Source organism: Astatotilapia calliptera, chromosome 5 (assembly GCF_964374335.1).
Source record: "Astatotilapia calliptera chromosome 5, fAstCal68.1, whole genome shotgun sequence".
Lineage (NCBI taxonomy): Eukaryota > Metazoa > Chordata > Actinopteri > Cichliformes > Cichlidae > Astatotilapia > Astatotilapia calliptera.
In genome coordinates this window covers 23,416,924-23,440,000 of record NC_137426.1, presented here as the reverse complement: position 1 = coordinate 23,440,000, position 23,077 = coordinate 23,416,924, and the positions used below count along the sequence as shown (strand labels likewise).

The 23,077-nt window shown below is 40.8% G+C and overlaps 4 protein-coding genes across 9 annotated transcripts in view; 2 read left to right on the top strand and 2 right to left on the bottom strand.

Moving 5' to 3' along the window:
- The window catches only part of LOC113022636 (peroxisomal succinyl-coenzyme A thioesterase-like), a 5,667-nt gene extending 775 nt beyond the window's left edge, over nt 1-4,892 (top strand). The window contains exons 1-11 of one of the 5 annotated variants that reach the window (XM_080301352.1): nt 137-214; nt 706-832; nt 991-1,200; nt 1,733-1,832; nt 1,964-2,154; nt 2,234-2,409; nt 2,520-2,636; nt 2,767-2,846; nt 3,767-3,860; nt 3,979-4,059; nt 4,281-4,892. In XM_080301352.1, the coding sequence (XP_080157478.1) occupies nt 1,128-1,200; nt 1,733-1,832; nt 1,964-2,154; nt 2,234-2,409; nt 2,520-2,636; nt 2,767-2,846; nt 3,767-3,860; nt 3,979-4,059; nt 4,281-4,604 (1,236 nt within the window). In that variant the 5' untranslated portion in view covers nt 137-214; nt 706-832; nt 991-1,127 and the 3' untranslated portion in view covers nt 4,605-4,892. Of the gene's footprint in view, nt 1,201-1,732; nt 1,833-1,963; nt 2,155-2,233; nt 2,410-2,519; nt 2,637-2,766; nt 2,847-3,766; nt 3,861-3,978; nt 4,060-4,280 lie in introns of all 5 variants that reach the window. The other 4 variants (XM_080301351.1, XM_080301350.1, XM_080301349.1 and 1 more) reach the window with 4 other exon arrangements.
- Nucleotides 4,893-5,241: 349 nt separating this feature from the next.
- LOC113022658 (protein S100-B-like) lies at nt 5,242-9,120 on the bottom strand. The gene is made up of 4 exons (XM_026168280.2): nt 8,553-9,120; nt 7,212-8,244; nt 6,874-7,017; nt 5,242-6,459 (listed from the first exon to the last, which is right to left on the bottom strand). Exons 2-4 carry the CDS (start codon nt 7,215-7,217, stop codon nt 6,310-6,312), a joined length of 300 nt encoding a protein of 99 aa, XP_026024065.2. The 5' UTR covers nt 7,218-8,244; nt 8,553-9,120; the 3' UTR covers nt 5,242-6,309.
- A 42-nt stretch (nt 9,121-9,162) lies between these two features.
- Nucleotides 9,163-14,357, top strand: inpp1 (inositol polyphosphate-1-phosphatase). The gene is made up of 6 exons (XM_026168256.2): nt 9,163-9,437; nt 10,138-10,343; nt 10,423-10,483; nt 11,157-11,357; nt 11,460-11,634; nt 13,729-14,357. The coding sequence occupies exons 2-6, from the start codon at nt 10,140-10,142 to the stop codon at nt 14,219-14,221; spliced, it is 1,134 nt and encodes a 377-aa protein (XP_026024041.1). The 5' UTR covers nt 9,163-9,437; nt 10,138-10,139; the 3' UTR covers nt 14,222-14,357.
- A 1,355-nt stretch (nt 14,358-15,712) lies between these two features.
- On the bottom strand, nt 15,713-23,061 carry dnajc14 (DnaJ (Hsp40) homolog, subfamily C, member 14). Of its 2 annotated transcripts, none has more exons than XM_080301341.1 (7): nt 22,921-23,061; nt 20,494-21,858; nt 20,281-20,387; nt 19,921-20,040; nt 19,633-19,840; nt 19,346-19,448; nt 15,713-18,625 (listed from the first exon to the last, which is right to left on the bottom strand). In XM_080301341.1, exons 2-7 carry the CDS (start codon nt 21,658-21,660, stop codon nt 18,309-18,311), a joined length of 2,022 nt encoding a protein of 673 aa, XP_080157467.1. In that variant the 5' UTR covers nt 21,661-21,858; nt 22,921-23,061; the 3' UTR covers nt 15,713-18,308. The 2 variants fall into 2 exon arrangements, with proteins under 2 accessions (XP_080157467.1, XP_026024010.1); XM_026168225.2 differs by having other exon boundaries at nt 19,633-19,793; nt 22,921-23,060.
- Nucleotides 23,062-23,077: the final 16 nt, after the last annotated feature.

Here is a 23,077-nt window from a genome sequence, read left to right as displayed (position 1 = left end):
ATTTTTCAGCAGTGATCACAAACACACTGCCAGTTCAGTAAAAACACACCTGGAAAGAAAACACAATGTAGCAGTCATGGATTAGCCTCCAAAGGCAGCCAATATCCAAAGAGGAGCTTTGCATGTCCTTCAAGAAGCCTGGAGAACTATTCCTGAAGACTACTTCAAGAAATGACTGTGTTGGAGAATATTGACGTTCACGCTCGTTAGATTGGTATAAACTCAGCTTTTGCTTCATATTTCTGTATAAGTTTGCATGTTTTAGTAAATCACTGCACCTATTTCCCAGTTTTCCTTAGAAAATGTATAGAAGTGATGGGTGGATCAAGACTAGCTTGACGCTCACGGGAAATAGTCACATGTGGGTGAAACCTGAACATATGGTGGATGATTCTGATCATGAATTCAGAACTCAAGTTAAACAGTAATTGTAACAGCATTATTAATTCACATTAGTAAGGCAGACTTAAAAGAAATCCAAGTTACAAAGCTTTGCAGTTCTTTGTTTGTTTGTTTTTTAAAAATACAGTGCACATGTGAAAAGGACAAAGGTCTAAGGTTAATCTCTAACACAAGAGCAAGTCTTAGACAGAACCTGACAGCAGAGCATGCTGTCCAACCTTGGATTAGTTGTAGTTATTGATATTTAACCCTTTACTTTGATTTTAAGTGTTTTAGTATTTGATATTTACTTTGTGTTTATAGTGTCAAGAAAGACCATAATGTTTAGGGCACATATGAGTGTGACAAGAATATGGCAGCTCATAGAAAAGAGGATGATGTCCGTGCATCAGTGTGCGTGGGAAACTGCCCGGGCTTCAGCGTGCTGTTGGTAAGAATAATATTTGAGGGTCTTTTTTTTTTTTTAAATATCAAAGATGATCAGTATCATTTTTTTCAATCTGTACATGCCTGAAGAGTGTCTGTATCAGAAGTTCTCGGTTTTATTTGTATGTGTGTGTATATATATGTTTGTTTGTTTTTTAACAGGTGAAGTTCGGAGGAAGAGCAGCTTTAGACAAAGCCCTTTGCTGTCAGCCGCTCCTGTTCGTGCGCTCATAGATGAACAGATCAGCATTAAAGGGCGTTTCCTGTCTCAAAATTATCCTGTCACAGTATGCGCACAAATGCACAGTGAGGAGGGAGATCTGTGGGAGGCGTTTGCTCATTATACAACAAATGCGAGCAGGAGCATCAACTGTGAGTGAAATACTCTTAAGTGCTGTTGGGTGACATAGTAGACAGTTTCTGTAATATATAGATGTCCACATAAATAAAAGCAGCTGGCATGTGGGACATATAAGCAGGGCAATAATGTTGAGATGCTCACTGTGCCAGTGGCAGGGTTTGACTTTTTTTATTGTATTTAAAAACAAAATGGAGCAAAAAACAAACATGCTGAAATTAAATTGAACAAAGTGTTTGTCATTTTAATCTGCAAGCTGCAAGTAATTATTGATAAAAGTCACAGGTTAATATTTAATGTGTTTACTGTGGAGTCATCCTGTGGCAGTCATGTTATATTAATTCACTTCAGTTCAATTTTATTTTATTTATATCGTGCACGCCATTTCTTATCAACAGTAGCTTCAAGGCACTTTATATTGTAGAAAGAAAATAATCAGACTCCGTTTTAACAAGGAGACAGTAAAGATTGTGTGAAGAGATATTAACCAGGCTTTTATGCAGGCAGTGTTTCATTTTATTTTTGTCTCTGTTCTTACCTGAATAGTGACCAGCGATCATTCAGTTGGAGGTTCTTATTTAGGCTGTGAGCCGATGGGACTCTTCTGGGCTTTGGAGCCTGCACTCAGAAGCAGAGAAGGTTTGAGGCAGGTTTCAAATCCAGCTGCCTCTTATGTTGCGCACTTAAAAATACAGCTAAAGGATTCTTTCATTCATTCTACATTTCTGGCTTCACTGACTGCTTCTTTCTCTGTGTAAATATAAATGCTGATCACAGGCTTAGGAAAAGAAACGTGGAGACGCCATACATAGTGAACATCTCCTTACTGGAGGGCCACACTTCACCCAGTGAGGGGCAGAGCACTGAGCTGGCAGCTGTAACCGTTGAGCGCTGGTACATGGCGCCAGGAGTGAGGAGAATAGAGATTCGTCAGAACAAAATTGTAGGAACATTATTCTTACCCCCTGGTGAGCGTTCACTGAAGTGGCATTTATTGGCAGTGCCTTAGTCAGCAGTCACTGAACTTCACATGCTGATTTCCTGCAGGCCCGGGCCCTTTTCCTGCTATGCTGGATCTGTGGGGAATGGGTGGAGGACTGTCGGAGTACCGCTCTGCACTTTTTGCCTCCAGGGGATTCGCGAGTCTTTCTGTTGCCTACATGGGGCACAAAGACTTACCTGGACCACCAGACATAATGAGTGTTGCCAATTTGTATTTCAAAGTAGGATAACTTTGTCTGAGTTTCAGTGTATAAGCACTGGATTTAACCTAACAGCCTTGTATTTGTTTGTAATGTTTTTGTCACTCTCTTAAAATGTTTTGTTTGGTCAGTCAGCCTTCCAGCTACTTCAAGATCACTGTCAGGTCGATGCAGACAGAATTGGGGTCATTGGCCTCTCCTTTGGAGTCTGTCTGACCCTTCGCATCGCCACTAGGATTGGTGTTAAAGTGCGTCCCAAACTCACCTGTTTTGAAATCTGCCGTATGATCATCACATTGTTATTTGCATATGAAAAATACAAATCTGATAGACAGGCAATTATGAATGACGTTAACATTCATTTGTTCCCCTTTCCAGCCATCATGTTTGATTTGTATTAACGGGCCAGTAGGAAGCCCGCTGTTAGATGAAGATGGCAAGACCAAAACGATTGAGAGGTAATGGCTGGTTACTTTAGATTCTACTCTCAAATCAAATCAAATCAAATCACTTTTATTGTCACATCACATGTGCAGGCACACTGGCACAGCACATGCGAGTGAAATTCTTGTGTGCGAGCCCCACAAGCAACAGAGAAGTGCAAACACAACAACACAAACGAGCAAAATACAAGAATGGCCAACCTGAAACTAATAAATATATGTACAATATATAATAGTGTATGCATTTCTGGATGTGTATACTAAATATTTTCCTACGTGTGTGTGTGTGTGTGTGTGTGTGTGTGTGTGTGTGTGTGTGTGTGTGTGTGTGTGTGTGTGTGTGTGTGTGTGTATACACATTTTTACAAATTAAATAGTAAAAAAAAATAAAAAATAAAAATAATAAAAATAATAATAATAATAATAATAAAATATATAAAATATACAGAGTTGAATATGTGCAAAACAAGTGGCATTTATATACAGTGTGGAGTGCATAATGTTCAAGTTGCTGATTGCACACATTAACGGTGATACGACTGTATCTGTCGAGTGATCTTGACTTGGTTAGGTGTTGTGAAGTTCTTTTTTTTTAACCATGGAAATAATTCTGTGATGCACTTTAGCTGCAGGTTTTTGCTACCTCTCTCGTAAATTTGTTTTGATTTTGCAACAGTTAATGAAATGCTCTCGTAAAACCTAATGAATTCTACTTGAAAGTCTTAACTTCAATCATATTGAGTCTTTAAACTCCAGTGTGGTGATGTACCTTACAAAAGTATATTGTGGTCCAAAAACATAATTGTAACCTGGACTTTTATCTAGTTCAGGGTCCTCCGTCTACTCCAGGGCTGACATAGTAATCGCTGTTTTTAAGATTTTCACGAGTAGATGTTAACAAACAGTACCATCTCTGTCCTGTTCTGCTCTTTAAGTGACCAGAAACATTGGGAGCTCGATGATCGAGGCCGTGTGAGTTTCAGACATGTCTCTCTGCCGGATAATCTGCCCGCTGAGAACAAACAGAAGGTTCTTCTCTGCCCATCACACATGCATAGAGAAGCACATGTGTATAGAGCTCAGTAATCTCTGCTCTTTATTGTTTTTTTTTTTGTTTGTTTTGTTTTCTCTTATTTTCTTTTTGTAGGTAAAGAACATCACCTGTCCTCTCATGTACATAGTGGGTGAAGACGATCTGTGTGCTGCAAGCACAGAGAATGCAGATGTGGTAAATTAACTTATTTTACTTTAATTACAATTACAGATTACATTTTAAATGTTATGTTGTCCTGTATATATTATTTGGAGACTCTTGATGTCTACTGAAATGTATTAAAACACTCTAAGAATACAACAGTCATTTATAGTCACCTGAATGCAGTTTTGTATATTGTCTGTGTGGACTGACTGCACACTGTTTCATTGTTTACTCTGATCGCTGGTCATCAGATTGAGGAGGCCCTGAGGTCTGCAGGTAAATCCCAGCTGTTTACCCGCTTGTCATATCCCGGTGCCGGTCACCTGATCGAGCCACCCTACGCACCGTGTGCAAGAGTGTCTCTATGGAGAGCCAAACCAGAGAAATGTGAGCTTAAGTTTTCCTCTCATTGTATTTTATTAAGAATACAATATATAATGGTAAATAAATTTGCAGTTGGTTGTTTTTGGGTTTTTTTGTTTGTTTGTTTTTCTTCCCTGCAGTATTCACTCTGTGGGGAGGTCACCCCGCACCCCACGCTGCTGCTCAAGAAGATTCCTGGAAGAGGATCCTAGAGTTTATGGAAACCCATCTGAGGCGGTGAATCTCCACATGGACAATAATCCATCGTTAACATGATTCTGAAATCCTGCATTTGTTTGAGCTGTGAAAGATGTCCTACGACTGGTGTGCAACTTGGGTTTTAAAAAATAAATAAATAAATAAAACTCATTTAAAAACTATTTGGGCCACAAGAGGTCGCTGTTTGGTTGCTATCAAAACAGCCAGTTCAGTATGAGTCAGTCTGCACCGTACAAAGGAAAAGAAAGCTTTCAGCAGTTTAGACCCACAGATGTTGGGCTGTCAGGTACAGCTGTGCCTATACTACTCAACAAGTAGTATAGGTGTTAATTTTCTTAGCTGGACTGCATTACATGTACACACACGTCTGTTATTTGTCTTTCTAAAAGATGGAACCAGTCAGCTTGGCCTTTCCTCCTATTTCTCAGTTTGTGTATCCTCGTTTCCTTTCCTCACCTTTTTGACTCCTCACAAGGGGAGAGAGGAGTGTGTAATCAAAACAAAAAAAAAGACGTCCTTGCTTCAGAGGGCATGTTGTGAAGCAGCATCTGTTAAACATGTCTCAGTACTGCTGTAGCTTATCGATTCTGTCAGATGAGCATAAATGTTTAGTAATGACAGACAAATATGTGGAAGTATCATACGTTTATATATTTTTGTTTCTCAAATACATATTCCACACATGCTATATTAGAAACTCACCAGCCATTTTATTAGGTATACATTGGTGGTGTCCGTTTGGACCCTCTTTTGCCTTCATTACTACATTAATTCTTTGAAACAGATTCAACAAGGTGCTGGAAACATGCCTCAGAGATCTTGATATGATAGTGCCACACAGTTGCTGCAGATTTGTTGGCTGCACATCCATGATGCAAATTTTGTGTTCCACCACATCCCAAAGGTGGATTGAGGTCGGGTGACTGTGGAGGCCTTTTGAGGACACTGAACTCATGTTCAAGATTCTAGTCTGAGACAATCTGCGCTTTATGACATTTTGTTTTCCTCCTACAAGCAGCCATCAGGAGATGGGTACACAGCAGTCATAAAGGGATCGACAGGTTCGGCAACAATACACTGGTATGCTGTAGTGTTTAAACCCAATTGGTACTAAATAGCCAAAACTGTGCCAAAAAATATCCCCCACACTATTTCACCACCACCAGCCTGAACTGCAGGATCCATAGATCTAAAAGTTCATCTTGCTTACATCACATTCGGACTCTACCGTCCAAATGTCACAGTTGAAATCTACTCTCATCAGATCAGGCAACATTTTTCAGTCTTCCATTGTGGCCTCAGCTGATAGGAGTAGTCGTCTGCTGCTGTAGTTTATCTGCTTCAAGGTTTGAGGTTTCATTTTGTGCCTTGAGAGATGCTGTGCTTTGGTTGTAAAGAGGGAGTTACTGCTGCCTTCCTGTTAGCGCAAATCAATCTGGCCATTCTTCTCTGACAGAACTTAAAAGGTCAATGTCTACATATTTAAATCTGTTGAGTTGCTGCCTTGTGATTGGCTTATTAGATATTTGTGTTAATGAGCAGCTGAATAGGTGTACCTAATAAAGTGACTGGTAAGTGTATTCAGCAAACATTTCCATACTAACAAAAAGTATCAAACTGCATGACTAATAAGAGTCTCCCAGTCTCACAAAAAACAAAACATACTTTCTTTAAATGAGTAATTCATGTGCATGCAAACTATTTCTGTTGCTTTGGAATAAACAGTTCATTGCAAGCAGAGGTGACCATGGCGATGAGGGCAATGAACTCTTTGAAGTCGATCTCCAAATCTCCGTTCTGGTCGAGGTCAGCGAAGAGTTTATCCAGTGTGTCCTTCTCGTTGATTTTCTGTTTAGCAGGAAAATTGCATTAAAGTTCATCATTAGTAGTAAATGGACAGTATATTTAATAACACTGATAAATCTGTAGCATCACCACTAACTCTACTAGGCTTAAATCTTAATTACACCGGAATAGAAGGAAAATTGTTAGTTATCTAATATATTTTTAATATCTCTGAGACTCAGCTGTGCAGCGTGTCAACGCTTGAAAAGGAAGCAAATAAAAATCCACTACAGCCCCAAGCAACCTTAGTCAGTTGTACATGCTTTGCTCGTATAAATTTTAAATCCATCAATAATGTTTGTGAAATTCTGTGCAGTTTTTTTCTTATTTAAATACACACTGTGCTGCGTGCCAACAAATTGATGCATGCTTATTATTGTTGTCATAAACACACCCGCTTTGCAGAAGATATCTTACCACTATGAAATTATTCATCTCATTGTTGATAAGTTCTTTAAGGTCTGCTTTCTTCAGATTGCACTTCTGACCCGAGTATTGGTGGAAAGTTTGGATAATAGTGATCATGCTGCTCTCCAGGTCTGACATAGCATCCTTTGTGGCCTGAGACAAACAATTTGAATCAGTTCCCGTTCTTTTGTCTCGCCACACAAAGAAGTTAATTGTCCGTCTGTTGGATTTTCTTCATTAAATACACTATAAGCATGCATTAATAACAGCATATTTGTATCCTGATCTTGTAGGACAACATTTAAAGAAAAATCTGTTTTGCATAGGGAGCATTTTGTCTTTCTTACCTCCATCTGTAGAACCTCCTCTGTCTTCCAGGGATCTTCAGTGTGACTGAAGGCTTTTCGAGCTGCGACTTCTCTGCCTCGCTCAAATTACCTCGCACACTAAACTGTATTGATCAATCGTCTCACACTCACCATGTAATGCACAACTAATGGATCCTAGTGGTCAAAGCTTCAACCAAGAACCATTTGCCTGTAAAGTGTGTGTGCAGTAGTCTTTATGTGAGCAATATACTGTATGCATTTTTATTTATTTATTTTTTTCAGCACTTAGCTTAACATGAGGCTTAAATGAAGGCTAACCTCAGATGAGCACATAATGGATACTTTGCTGAGAACCATGAGGTCACAAGTAACAGAAAGTCAAGAACTACAAGAGACTTTAAAAGTGTTAAATATCTGCAGATCTGCATCTCAGTGAGATTTCTTTGAGCTCAAATGAAGGCCAATAATATCTGACAGTGTCTGATAAGAGTAAATAATTATTAGTCACCAAGCAAGATTTTGTCCTTATGCAAAAGAGAGAATTCAGTTGCTTTATGTGATGTAATCTAATTTACAGATGCAACTATTTGCATTTGTCTTAAGGCTCTAAAGCAGTTGTGAAAAACCGATCCCAGTGAACTGCCATACGTGTCACATGGAGATAGTACAGTAAGAGCTTCAGTTGTATTCTTAACTCAGTACTATGTTTGGGGTCTTAACAGGAAGAGATGCTGGAATTGCCTGTGCCTTCCCATTAAAGGAGCTCTAAAGAGTTCAAATGGAAATCCATTTCATTACAGTAAGAATATGGCTATACGATACAGCATAAAAAAAAAGCATGACAGAGAACTAATGTGCTCCACAAAGGCAGATGGGGTGGTGGGGGCGAGTTTCTTATAAATTAGACATGATTACTGGGGGCATTGCTGGGGCTTAATCAATAAATTGCATTATATTGTAGCGAATATGGTCTGGAAATGTACAACATGCTTTTCCTATCAGTATATTAGTATAATTAGTATATCAGTATGATTTTCCACCCTTGTACCTCCTGGAAGAAAAAACAAGGTCCAGATTATTCACATGTTGAATACACTCAGCGAATTAGTCAGTAATATAAAAATATTAATTTAAAACAGAAGCATTTTATGTTCATAAACAGTGTAGTTTCAGTTCATTTCTAATGACCTGGATTCAACATAACCTCGTTTCACATTATTTAAGAAATATCATTTAAAAAAACAAGAACGTCCTCAAGAAGATGTTTAAATAAAGCTCCATTATCAATACCTATCACATGCAAATTGAGTACCTCTTTTTCAACAATACTTGTCCAAAAATACACAAAGGACAACTTACAGTGCTGTGAACAATTCTTGAGTCATTCCTCATTTCTTTATATTTTGCTTCCACGGAGCAGTTTTTTAAATTGGTCTTGAGCAATAATTCTTCAAGTTTTCTGGAGGCCTTTCGAAGTCTTTGCACGCTGGCTGATTTTTCCGACCACTGTCAGAGGACTCTTTGTTTTGTTTTGTTTTTTCTTAAGCCACTTAACCCTCACTTATGTGTCATTCCAGAATAAAAAAGACGAAAATCAAGGGATGAAACGAAAGAATCAGTTTTAAATTGTAAAAATTGACCCGGTTTGAGGTGTTGATTTCAGATTTTTGTTTTTTAGTTTTACTCGTATTTATTTGTGGCTTGTATTGCATTGATACTTTTATTTTGTATTGGAATTTGAAATCGATTTATTATACATTATTTATTTATTTTCATTTTATTTCTTTGTTCAGCACTTGGTCAGAGCGTAGGTTGCTCATCCATCGTATTTTTGATTTATACAGTAATACATTTTCTTTGTAGAACTCTGGTTTGCGGTTTTGACATGCATTTATGATTCCCGAAATATGATCTCGAGTTTTACATTTGCACTTGAACGCACCGCTCCCCCCCCCCAACTTGTTGTCCGCTCCTTGAAAACCCTACACGCCGTGCGTCACGTAGCTGCGCGCATGTCTGAACCTTGTATTTGTCAGCCTAGATGTGAGGGTGCCGTCCGCCCTTCTTCGATCGGAAACTCGCACTGACGTAAAGAAGCCAGAGCAGGCAGTTCTACGGGTTAATTAAGAGCTTTAAAACCGTAATTTACACCAAGTCCACGCCTTTTTTTTTTCGTTTTTGCTTCTTGTCTCCTGGAAACATCCTCGTTTGGTGACTGGAGCACTAACAAAAAAAACCCCACAGGTAATGAGAAGAGGGACACACGAGAGGAAAAGAGGCAGTTTTTAACCTGGTGTTTAGTAGGCTTTCATTTATTCCACTCTAGTTTTTCTTCGCATTCGTATTCCTTTGCTCGTAAATACCTCGTTAAACCTCAGCTGACCTTTTTGGCAGCGGTTTATCGGAGAGCTCTGTACAATTATATTTATTTGTAAATATTTATATAATTGAGCTTAAACTGATGCTTTTTTCCCCCATATCCGGAAAAGAGGCTGTCTTGCTGTTTAAGATTACTAATAGCATTCAAAGGTGTCTTATTGGCACTGAGTAGTGATTAATGCAGACCTAATTGCTGCTTTTTGGTATTTCCCTCCTAAGACTGTGACTAAGATGGTGACTGTTGATTTTTTTTTTTTTTTTTTTTTTTTTTTTGTGGTGGTGGTGTTTTTGTTTTTTGTTGTTGTTGTTTTTTATTAAGTGTTTCATACTTTCGAAGTCGTAATCTGCAGATTTGGCCTTATTATCCCTGAAACTTGCTGCATAGTCACATCACTCTCTCACACTCACTTCTTTCAGAAGTGCCCTGTTTTCATTTTGAGTCTATAATTAGCCTAGTGTGCAAGCTGTGACCGCCCTCATCTCTTTTTCTCTCCCACACTCGTACACACACTTTCCTTCTTTTGGTCGGTTTCACTGAACTCTCTGCTCTTCTTTCTCTGTTCAGGCATGGCTGATCTGCTGAGGCTGCTGCTCAAGGTGGCTGAAAAGGCTGCTAACGTGGCTCGGGTCTGCAGGCAGGAGGCTCCCCTCTTCCAGCTCCTTGTGCAAGAAAAGACCGGAGATGACAAGAACAAGAAGTTCGTCCAAGACTTCAAGACGCTCGCCGATGTGGTGATTCAGGAGATGATCCGGCATGATGTTGGCGCTCAGGTAAGGACAAGTCTTTGTGAAGCCGGCCAAGATCAGACCGCATGTTGCATTGTAATTGTGTCATTTTTCTTTTGTCCAGTTCCCTGACATGGCTGAATTCATTCATGGCGAGGAGTCTAACAAGTTTGAAAACGGGCTTGGTAATTTCTTAATATTATACATAACACCCTACACCCTGGGCCAAGAACAACAGCTTTTGCTCTAGGGCACTTTTGTAGTCTAATTTGAGCATCACTAATGCCTCTTTTCACCTGCCAGATCTAGAACTCCTTCCCTACATTAGATAGAGTTACTTAAAGCTGGGCTGGGCACCTTAAAATTCCCAAAATTGGAACCACTGATGTCTACAAGTTGTTAAAAAATAATAATATTTGTTTCTAAAAAGCATTTTAAGAGCAACAGTGTCTACTTCAGGACAATCTGATCCAATGCTGTGCTGTTACAGATGTGCACACCTTGAATCCTCCATGCACTCTAATGAGTCCTGTGTATGAGTTTGTCAGGTGTGCATCAGGATTATTCTGGGGGAGCCCCAGCTGTGCTTTTGTCTCAGGAGTGCAGATTCATAAATATAACATCCAGCATTAAGATGTGCTGTGTAATAATAACCATGATGATAATCAGCCTACCTTCATATTAAAATCTAGAGGAGCTAAATATACACTTGGCAAATGATCTTTACTTTAATCTATGAGTACATAGTGAAGACATTAATATGTTGCTGTCTAAATATTTACCATGGCTGCACCTTGCACATTAGAAACATTTGAAGTGGTTTGTTGTAAAGTAATCAGTCTCTGTCTCTGCCACCAGGAGAGAGTGTGATAGTCACGGTTTGTAGCACAGCGGAGGAGACGGCGGCGTTGCTGGCCACCGTGCTTGACGGTGACCACACAGCAGCTTCTCTGCTGGCTAAAGCCATCCACCAAGACCCGGCGACCGTCGAGGCAAACACTGATGGCCTGACTGTTTCCCTCAGCCCCTCTGAGCTCGGCATCTGGATCGATCCCATAGGTGAAGAGCTCACCTCTTACCACAATCCCATTCAGCATTCATGTCGGAGCTCAGTTTGTCTTTATTGTGCTTTTTTTTTTTTTTTTTTTTTAAATACTCTAGATGCTACCAGCCAGTACATACAGGGCCGAGAGAAGGAGCTGGAGGAAGGCCGCTTGTCTCCATCGGGTCTGCACTGTGCGTTGGTTCTCATCGGCGTTTACCTGCGGAGCACAGGCGAGCCCATCATGGGCGTCATCAATCAGCCGTTTCACCACAAAGATCCAGCAGGCGGGGGGTGAGTAATAGGGATGGGTATTGATAAGATTTTCACGATTCTGATTCCATTTTCGATTCTGTTTAACGATTCGATTCTTTATCGATTCTCTTATTGATTCTTTTTTTAAAAAGGAGAACACTAAGGTCGATTAGCTTAGAACTTTGTTTTATATCTTCTCTTTGAACAAGATAGAAATTGAGTAACATGGCCTTACAAACTCAACAGTGAGATCTTAAGAGATCCACAGGCTACGGCTCTTCAATGGGGTGTCACAGGGTCCCCAAGAAAAAAAATTGTAAATGTAAAATAATAAAATAAATATTCTTCTGTAGCAATATCAAAGTATAACATAAATTATTCTGTAGCAATTACACAAGAATATCCAGTAATGTCCCTGCCTACAATTAAACACATTCACTTACCGAAAATCGGGGGCATCTGCTGCAAATGGGTGCAAGCCTTTTACCACAAACTTAGTCACTGCTCGGTGACATTCGTCTATCCTGGCCTGAAAGGAGACGCTACCGGTAGACTGCAGCGAGAACTGCCAGCATCTGAGCCAGACTCTGTCTCTCTCATCATGGTCACCTAAATGCACAGTAATAGCAGGTTTTGTAATAAGGTAGATCGCGCTAACATAATATGCACTGTTAGTTGATTATTTACCTGCCGCATTAACGGGAGAGGACGTGCAAACGTTACCGCTGCTGCTGGGTTGAGATTCACGAGTCCGGAGCGGAATTAAAAACACGACATTCATTTAAGGTCATCACGTGTTTTGTGAGCAAATGCTTTTGCATATTTGTAGTGGTTCCTCCCTTAAATGAAATATCTACTTTGCAAGTATTGCAAGTTGCCCTGTTGTCATCTGTTCTCGATAAGTATAACCAAACTTTTGAGCGTTTGAGCCGCCATGTTTCCTGCCAGGTAAATGACGCTCCGCAACGTGGTGACGTCATTCGGGGCGACTGGAATCGATAAAGGAATCGTTTGCAAAAATGGCAAACAATTCCAAGGAATTGAAACAGTGGGAACCGGTTCTCAACAAGAACCGGTTTTCGATACTCATCCCTAGTGAGTAATCACTAAAAAGTGATGCATGCTCACACACCCTGGTAAGGAAGTTAATGTTGTTTTTGGTTGCTGGTGATGGTCGTTCTCTTTACCCATAAATGGCCTCCTTGACTCCGTGCTCAAACCAGCGTTCCTCCCTGTCTGCGATGTGCACTTCCTCATCATTTAAAGAGTGGTCTCTGGACTGTAGGTGTAAATAGACTGCCGAGTTCAGGCCTGATTAGGTAGGATTGGACTAAGTGGATGGCACAACACAGCTCTCCCGTGTTGTGCCATCCACTTAGTCGACAATCCTCCTGGCACTTCACCACGTATACTATATTACTCGAGTCACAGCAATGTTTCTTCTTCTATCTCCACTTTGGCAGGGTTAAACATTAAGTTGCTACATTTTGCTGGACTTTATATTATCTATGCAACAACCTCTGGAGGTGAAAAGCCAGTAAATATTAAAACGCCCAAGTTAAGAAAAAAAAAAAAAGTATCTTTACGGGCTCTTACAATAAATTAATTTGATCTCTATAATTCCCCCTGCTACAGCAGCTGTATTGCTGTAGAAAGCTCACCTCTTTAAATTTCACCAAAGCTTGCATGATGCAGAATTCAGAGGAATTCGATTCAACAAAATAAAATTCACGTAGAATGATGGTAGAAACGGGGAAATGCATGAGTCTTTAGTTTCCTGTGCACACAGAATGCACAGGAAATGCCGTCCTGTAACCTGCATAGTTTGAGGTTTAAACATTTTTATTCTATCCCACATAAGCATAATCTTCCCTACATTTCCATCCCTCTCTATGAAGGTTGTTTTCTACATTTACCTTTTACTTTCTTCAGCAGATTAGACGATTACAGAAAAACTACACATTTCATATTAACCTCACCCTACTGCAGCTAAATATTAACAGATTGACGGGTTTGAGCAGATGCCATGCATGTCACAGGAAACTTCACACTGTGTTTAGGTGATGGTGTGACATGATGAAGCTTCTGAGCCTCAAAGTAAGATATTCTCACTTTACTCCCGATTCTCTGCAGGTGGAAGGGAAGGCATTTCTGGGGCGTGTCCTGGGACGGCATTAACATCTGCTCTGTGTCCCAGCCGAAAGATGGAGAGGATCGAGGGCTGTCTGTGGTGCTGAGCTCCAGTGAGAAGCAGGTGGTAAAAGGTGTGCTAGCCTTGCTCTGCAGCTCTGACAAGCTGATGTACGCCTCTGGAGCCGGCTACAAGATCCTGTGTGTCATTGAGGGCCTGGCTGATGTTTACATCCTCTCAGAGGGAAGCACCTTTAAGTGGGACTCCTGCGCTCCTCACGCCCTGCTCCGAGCACTCGGTGGGGGGGTGGTGGACTTGACTAAGCGTCTACAGATGACCAGTGAAGGACAGGATCACACAGCAGAACTGACCTATCATGAGCCTGACACTGAGTGCAAAGGAGCTGACCGCTGGGCTAACCGTGGCGGCCTGGTGGCTTATCGAGACTGTTCAAAGCTCAACACTGTCATCGCAGCTCTGAAGGGCAAGCTGTAGATGATGGAAGAGCAGATGTAGCCGGCACGATCTGAAGCATTTATACACATGATCATGTTTTCGATATTAGGCAAGGAAAATTATGGGTGTAGAGGTTGAAATATTTAATTCATAAATGATACAGTCTTCTTCTTAACCAGATGCTTATGCAGTCGTGTGTGTGTGTGTGTATATATATCGCAAAGTGACAATCAGCTTTGAGCCAAATTATATTTGCAAATGTTTGAATTTCAGTCAAAGATGGAGCTGAGACTGATTCCAACTTTTGTAAAGGAAAATAAAGTTTGGATTAAAAGCTCCAAACATTTAGTTTCCAGGCATCTTTATGATGTCATCAAAGGTTGATTAAGCTGGTGCTTGAGAATAAAGAAGCTCCACCTGCCTACTGTTCAAACCTTCTATTTGTGAGGACCAGCCAATCAGGATAAAGTTGGCTTAAAGGGAAAGGAGCTAATTTGGCTTGTTTGACAGTGAATACAACATAAACGAGGTTTATTTCAGACTGTTAACTTTGAACTGAAAATAAACACAGGGGTGAAAGAAGCAAGAGGGACACGATCCTTGCAGGACAATTGGCACTTGGGTTATGAAAAAGGAGAAAGCAAAACAAATGTGATGTTTATGAATCAATCAGGTAAATGGAAGAAAATAACATGCTGGCAATTAAGGTAGTTGACAATTTATCAAAAGATCCATGTAGGGTAGTTATTTTATGTCAAAACCACAAAGGTAATACTATTATCAATTAATGAAATGCACTGAATTTATATATTCTAGAATGGGCTGCCCGTTATTATCATTTTTTTTTCTTTAGAATAGCCCCCTCAGGTTCATTGAGTGCAATAGACGGAGGATGATGAGCAACAATCAGTTTTGATGCGTCATTCCGGGCTAAATATTTGTAAATGTGATGTAGCTCAGACATGCATTGATTAAGTTTTGCATTTAGAGTGTTTAATATAGTTGCGAGGAGCTTGAGTGCTCACTGCTGGGCAGCTGAGGAACACTCCAGGAAAGGTAATGGTAATCGCAGGGTCGCTTCTGAAAACAAGATTTTTCTTTGCTTTAATGAGGCAAGTGAGATCTACTTTTTTTTTTCTTCTTTCATCGTTATTTCATATCTAACAGGCTATAAATGAGCGAATCAGACTACAGTTGAGTGGCATGCAGTTATCTGCACCTCTCTGAAATGATTCCTTGTAAGGCCCCTCTTTTTCGTAGCCATAACAGGGGTAAAGGTCAGAGAGTGGGAAAGCCATATGAGGTAAAACCCACAGAGTCCTTCTCGGTGTGGGTTTACAATAAAATTAAATATTAAGCCAGTCAGAAAGACGGGATCTGTGCCGGCTTGCAAGCAGCAGATTCTTATCAATATGTCTGCCATACAGAGCCGTGTAACCTCACTTTGTTTATGTTTAAAGTGATATAACGGTGATATGCATTGTATCTGAGGTGTAATTAAAGTTTAATAAACAGGGAACAGAACAGACATTGTGCATATAGGAAATCCTCTTTATTTTGGAAACCAGAGAAAGCGGCAGGGGGAGTGGGGGGGAAGAAACCCAAAAGTGATATTTTAAAACCAGCCAGGGAACTCGCCTCCGTAGTCCCTACAAAAAACCCTGATGATTGTCTGATATTTTTTGCAATAATTCTGCATATTCTGTTAAAAAACTTTAAGGAAAAGATAATTAAAAAAGGTCATTGTGTTGGCTCTCTCTTTAACTTGTTGGACTTTGAACTGCTACCTTTAACACACGTCACAGCACGTTCTCAAATCAAGCATGAAGCGGTCACAGCTGTGGATCCAGTTTCCTGAACAGGAACTGAAGCAAATCCCCAATTCAGCTGGAATCTGTTTTTATTTTCTCACTTTAACCAGGACTAGATTTGTTTTCAACTGGGACCAAGAAAAAGGAAGGGACACTTTAGATAGACACTCATTTACTCCCATGTCCAGGAAACTGGTCAAATACATATAACAAAAAAAACTATTTGACACATGAAGTAAACATGGCAAACGCATCGTCCTGGTTGAGCTCAAACTATATTTGCAACACAGACTTCTTTCAAGCTTCCAGGCGAACACACGCCTTGCATCACAAAAAGCATTCACATACTTTGTCAAGAGGGTAACGGATGTGCAATCAAATGTCACTCATTTAACTTTCAGATTCTACAAAAATAATAATAATATAATAAATCTTGATTTGTAGATGAGCTGTTAGCTTAGTGAGCTACACCTCCTACTCAGCTGCAGCTGGAGCCTTGCTGGCTGGACTAAACCACTGATGACAGTTCAAAATCCCTCTCATGTTATTACAGTGGTGGGTGTGCAAATGAACACAAAGGGAAAAAAATAAAATCACCAACAATGGACGTACTCAATGGACGTGATCAACTGTCAATGTTAAAAAGAAATGCTTTTATCAGATGCCTCATAGCATACAATTGCCATATCACTACACAATCTTCATGTCAGGTGTAAACAATAACAACGGTTTTCTTTCATTAAGCTTTGACAAAAGTTAAAGTGTTATTTCTGACCATGAAACATGTCAACAACAAACCAAACAACAAAATGCAACTAACTGGGATTTTTCTGACACCTTCTTGTTTTTACACAGTAATACCGTGGGGATTAAAAGGACATCAGTCGTTTAGAGTCTGATTAGAGGTTACGTGAACCTCGTCCGACACAACTATGAAAACCCGTCAGGAGTCGCTGAGATGACGGCGCACCCTGAAACAAGCAGACATAAGAGCAATCGCTTTGGACTAGAATCAGATCTGACGTGTCCTGAGCTGGGCGGCGGCTATAAGATGCTCTGTAACAGCACGACTGGCTCAAAAACTGCCACTGAACAAGTAGGTCCAGAATGAAAGACCAGGCAAAGTAATTACTTGCAATAGTGAGATATTGTCTAGTGTTACATCAGTTATAGCCAAAATAAGGTCCAACGGTGCTGAAGGAAAAAGAGACTTTGCAATGGACAAAAAGTAGAACCATTTTTACTTAGAATCAAGCAGCTGTTAAATGTTCGGTTGTGCGATTAGCTTAATAAAGTCAATTACAAATTTTTTATTTCCTCTTTGAGATGTTACTTTCACATTTTTAGAAAGTGGTCTAAACAGTGTGAACCATGGTGTGAATCTACGTGGCTGTGCTACATTTCCACACATCCTGCAGTATCTGCATATTGCAACGTTACCACTTCAGAAAGCTCAGGGTAAAAAACTTTTTAAGGGGTGAGGTGCATCTCTATAATTATCATGCTAAGATATTTTTGTCTTTTCTTTCTGTTTTTTTGTTTTACAAATCAGACACAGAACCACAGCTTGGCCTTTGATTTCAATGGAAAAGCAGATTAGCAGTTGTTTAGACCTGCTTATAAAACAACATGACTTCTCACTAAAGAAATACTTAAATGTGCTGCTTTGGTGAGTTAAAACCACTCCCCATTTTATAAATAATTAAGCTCAGATGTGTTAGGTTAGATTCCTTTCTGAAATATTGTGGGCGATGTGCAGCTTCAGTAGTAGAGCCACATGCCTCTAATATCAATAACACTAAAGACTGTGAAGCTGGCCAGATTAGTATCTTCATTTTTCAATCACAGTGATGCATGTACACACCGGCTTTAACCCTCCTAAAAAGCCGATTTCTTAAGCTAACTTTATATAAAACGTTAACAAAAGTGAGAGAACTGAAGTGTTAAAATGCAGGTGAAAACATCATGCAGTGAAGGATTTGGCAGGACGTGATTAAAAAAAGAAAAAGGTTTAATTACGGCATCCTGATAAGAACTTCAATGCCAAGGCTACAGTCGTCTTTAAGACCAAAATGACAAAAACAACAAAAAAAAAAGTAAGGTGGATTAAGAGGTAAAGCACCATCACTGCAACCTCCTTCAGAACCTCCTTCAATACTTGTATTCAGTTGTCAGACTCCTCTTCGTGATCCAGTCTCTCTCTGCTCTGGCTGATCTGACCCCCTTGAATCTTCTCCAGTTCAGATCTTGGCATGCCAACAGGCAGGCGAGAGACAAACATGGCCATTATATTTTGTATCCCTGTGTTGCTGTTTTCATACACTAATAAGTCGGCGAACTTCACCTCTGGAAGGGTTTGCGGACCTTCTTCCTCCTCCTGGGGGGTTTGCCACTTTCAGCCCACGTCTCGCTGGACTCGGGCCGGTGACCTCCCGACATGTAAAAACCTGTCTGACTTGGAGGAGGGGAGAAGGGAGGCGCTCCAGCACCAGGTGGGTGATGAGGCGAACCTGAGTGGAAGAAGCTTCCATTGGCAGCCATGTCATTAGGAGGTCCTCCCTTAAAGATTCGGTTGAAGAAGTCCTGCAAATCAGCTGGGTTGGTCGGACCTGCCGCTTGCTCCGACGGCGTCCTGAAAGATAAGATGGAAATTTAAGTTTGTCGAGGGAAATAATGTCGTTGCATGGAGAGGAACCTTTTTGACTATAATTGAAATGAATAGTACAGCTTTCTTTATTGTAAACGTTGTTATTTCCGCAATACACAAGGGGGAGCTCCTTCTATGTCATACACAGCCAGATGCATGTAAAATACACACCAACATAATGCAGATCGCAGACTAAGAAAGAAATAAAAAGAACTAATATCAAACATGTTTACATTAATCTAATTTGAGCAAAGTCAGACATTTTAAAGCTTATTTGTTTAAATTTCTTCTCTAGTGCCAAAACGTTTGCATTTTCCCCTCTCTGCACATTTAAAAGGAAAACTCTCAGTCTGCCGTTGGCAAAGGGCAGATGTTTAAAAACAAGCGGGATAAACCTGAGCCTTTGTGTGGTTTGTTTGTTCAGATCGCACTCAGGTGCAGACCAAAACAACCACAAAAAGACACTTTAGTGGTGTCAGTAGTTCCAAATGAACTCCAGATCAGCTCGTTTATGTTGTGAACATGATCCAAGCTCGAGTCGAACCAACGACCAGGTGTACATTGCAAGTTTGAGCTAAAAAAACTTCCCATAGCCATGCATGCTTTAAATTCTTGAGTGTGACAAGGTACTATTGACAAGAAAAGGTCTGCTTTACATCATAAATATTAGATACAGTATCCAAACGTTCACCCAGAGGGATGTACCTGTGTCGTGTGGCATTGCTGTTGTTCTTTGAACCAAAGGAGATGTGATACGGGACCCGGTGTGTATCAGGAGAAATTCCAATTCTCTGGCAACCTGCCCACTCTGAAAACAAGATAGTATCATAAAAGGTCACATGACTGAGAGTAAAATGATCAGCAAGAAAAACCCGTACCTTTTCAGTAGCCTGTCGAAATATCAACAAAGATTGTTGGTAAACACAAACTCTGAGATGCACTACTGGTTTGTTACTAACGAGCCGGACAGGTAAACAACAGCTGATGCTCACCTGTAATATCATACACCTTGCCATCCATACAGGCAAAGTATGTGATGCGTAGGCCCAGCATGCTCGATTCAGCCCACAGGTCCCCTTCCTCAGCGCTATGGCAACGATTGCATTCAGCACAGAACCGGGCCTCAGCGGGTTCACGATCCATCTCGAAGCGCCTTCATACACACACAGGAAACAAATAAAACACACCTGTGCTGAAAGCCTACAACACAAGATTACAAGATTAGCTACAGTTTTATAGCTGTATGATGTGATGGCGATGCTGGATGTGTAACACCATACTTGTGTTTGCCTTCACACTTGGTACACATCATAGTATTCATGGCTTCCTTCAGGTCATCCTGCAGTTTAGTGAGAAACTCGTTCATGGACTTTGAGAGCTCAGTCGCTGCCATGCGCTTCCTGCATGAGAACGAGTAAGAGAAGTTGTTGATCGGAGATAATGAGTGAAATGTACAGTTATTTATCAAACTGTACTTGAGTGGGTTTTGTTGTTTTACCAATAAGAACTTACAGAAATAACTTAAGAAAAATCATTGCATTAAAATAATTGACAAGATGATTTAAAATACAATAAATAATTGTGATTAAAATATTTCTTTCTTTTGTAACTTTGTTGATTTTTTTTCCCCGTGCACTTACAACTCGTACTCTCGTCGTGTCTCCGGATTACTGACAATATCCCATGCAGCCCTGAGCACTTTGAACGCCTCTCCAGCTCGTGGGTGTTTATTCTTGTCTGGATGGACCTGAAAGAGAACGGACAGAGGAAAAGGTTGCATGAGTAAAGAATCAAAATTAGTCACTACAGCAGCCATGTAATAGTAAAAATTGAAGTATTTCTGATTCTCACACCTGGACAGCCAACTGTCTGTAAGCCTTCTTCAGCTCAGTGTCAGTGGCATGCACCTCAACACCGAGAACTGTAAAGGGATCGAGCTCATCCTCTGGTACCTCAACCAGTGCTAGCAGTCTCTCCAACTCCTGGCCCGGTTGAGCTCTTCCTGCTCTGCCAGGTGACCCCGGTGCGGATGGTGGTACATGACCATCCCTCCTGAATAGGCTTCGGGCTTTCTCCAGCAAGGACATTATCCTTTTCCAAATGCGTGTCTCCTGAAAAGCCGTCCAATAGTGCTTTCCCCTATCCCCACCAATACGAAGGAAAACCCCCTTGGCCCACTGCAATCCCAGAATAGCCAAAGCACAGAAAAATGTGAAACAAGATAAGGCAACTGTCTTTATCCACTTTACTGACCTAACAGTTTTATCCACCACACAAGCTCCTTTGCACTTTGCCCACTTCAGAATCCGGATCGCATCTGCCTTCATTGCAGGAACATCAGTGATCTTCACAAGGAGCTGCTGCCCAAGGTTGTAAAGTTTTACAACTCCAGTCTCCACTCCAACTCCACAGTTGTGAGTTAAAGTGACAATAATCTCAATCATCATGTGGATGCAGGAGATGCACCAGAAGCTCAGGCACTCTGACAGCATCTCCTTAAACGCTAAGATGAGCTGGTTTCCTGTCCTCCGCCGGCCCCGGTTCTGCTGATAGTGGTGGTGGTTACGTCTGCGGGTCTGCTTGTGCCGACCGCCACTTGACATAACATTGCCTCTCTGAATCTGCTCTAAAACTGACCCACTGCTCCTCAGTTTGCACTTCCTTCCACTTCCTATGTTCCTCCAACCAGACTCCCCATTCATGTGCTGCTCCTTTGCGGCATCATCCTCTTCTTGGTTTATAACCTGTGAGTTCTCATTTTCTGTAGTCTTGTCATGCTCAAACTCTTCTGAAACCTCCTCAATATCATCTTTGGCCTCTGCTTCACCAGCCCCAACATCTTGTAGAGTGGCTGGGTTTGGGGTTTCCTGAGATTTGAGATAGGCTATTTTGTCCTCCTGCTCGCACTCATCCTCAACCTCACACTGACTTGAACTGGTCACTGAGGCCGAAACACCATCAGGGAACTCCTCGTCAGTGTCCACAACATCCATCTCTTTCTTAGACGCTTCTCTTTCCATGTTCCTTACAGCAATTTGACTGAAGCGCTGTAAAATCTGACTTTCACTAAATCCAGAATTTGAGGCCACATTTTCCCCAGGCTCTCATAAAAAAGCGAGACTGGGGGTTCCCGTGGGTCAAGTTCAGGTGCACCGCATCAGCAGCCACTTGTACGTATCAAAAGGCTTTTGCACAACTCACATGATGCACTGGAGCTCCTGAAAAGCAACAGATATGAATCAATCTCCAGGTTTTGATATCACAACAAGTCTGTGTCACCCTACTTAATATAAGTGAATCCTTGTTCCTGTTATTTTTGGCTTTCTGATTTAATATATAGCCATAAACCATGTCTCTCTAGCTCACACTATCCCTAGAATCCCTAACATCCACTTTCCGTCCTCTGCACATCTCCACTTTGTCTCTCTAACTTTGTTTCCAAGTGATTTTTTTTAATGTGTTGGGTTAAATGCAGGAAAAATCCTTAGACGTTCCAGACAACTGAAAAGTAAGAGCATTACTTTAAGACAAATGCTTTGACACCAGAGCGCATGATAACTGCTAAACTATAAGTTTTAAAAGAAACAAAAGGGGGTAACTATAAATTAACGAGTTACGTAGTCAGTGAGCAGTGTAGCTGCACGACTTCATCGGTACAACTGTATAAGTATCAAGTAGTTACAAATACCCTCTTTGAAGCTACTTTTACGCGTATTTACACAGATGTGAAAACACAGACTACATGCAGTTACCCTGCTTTGTTGTTTGCTAATCCAGTTAGCCAAACAAGAACGCAGTGTGTGTAAAACCCGACCTTTAATAAACAACCTTTTAACCTTTCACAGTAAATAAAAAAGTATAAAGAAGTCAGTCAGACCCTTAACATGTTAACTGTGTTCAAATCACCAGATGTTTTAAAAGGCGGACAATGTTAGCAGGCAGCCCTGGTGTTAGCATGAGGAAGCAGCCAAGCAGGATGACAGACAGGCGCTACGGGGGCTAAAATTAGCTTGCCTCTGGATAGTTAACCTGGCAACATTTCGACTAAATAAGGCCACAAACGAAGACAAAACAGGCGACTGTTTATGCTTTTAGCGAGCCAGCAGTGAACTATTAGCTACTAGCAGGACTAACTGAAATATAAACGCCTGTTTCCCCTTCCTGTGTGGTTGGTTTGGCTACTAACGCAAAGACGTGTTTAAAAACCGGGACGTCCAGTGCAACAAAGAAGGCAAATAATTCTGCGTTTTGTATTAAAACAAATGAAATGTCATATATACCTCTCGGATAACTGTATAACCTTGTTTGTTAACAGACATCCAAGTGTCGGTGTTGTTTTTTTTTTTTTTTAAGCCACTTCTTCTTCTTCTGCGGCTCCTTTTCCCACTTTATTTCTACTTCCTCTTCCGCCTCCAGCTCCCTCTTCGCGGTTTGCGC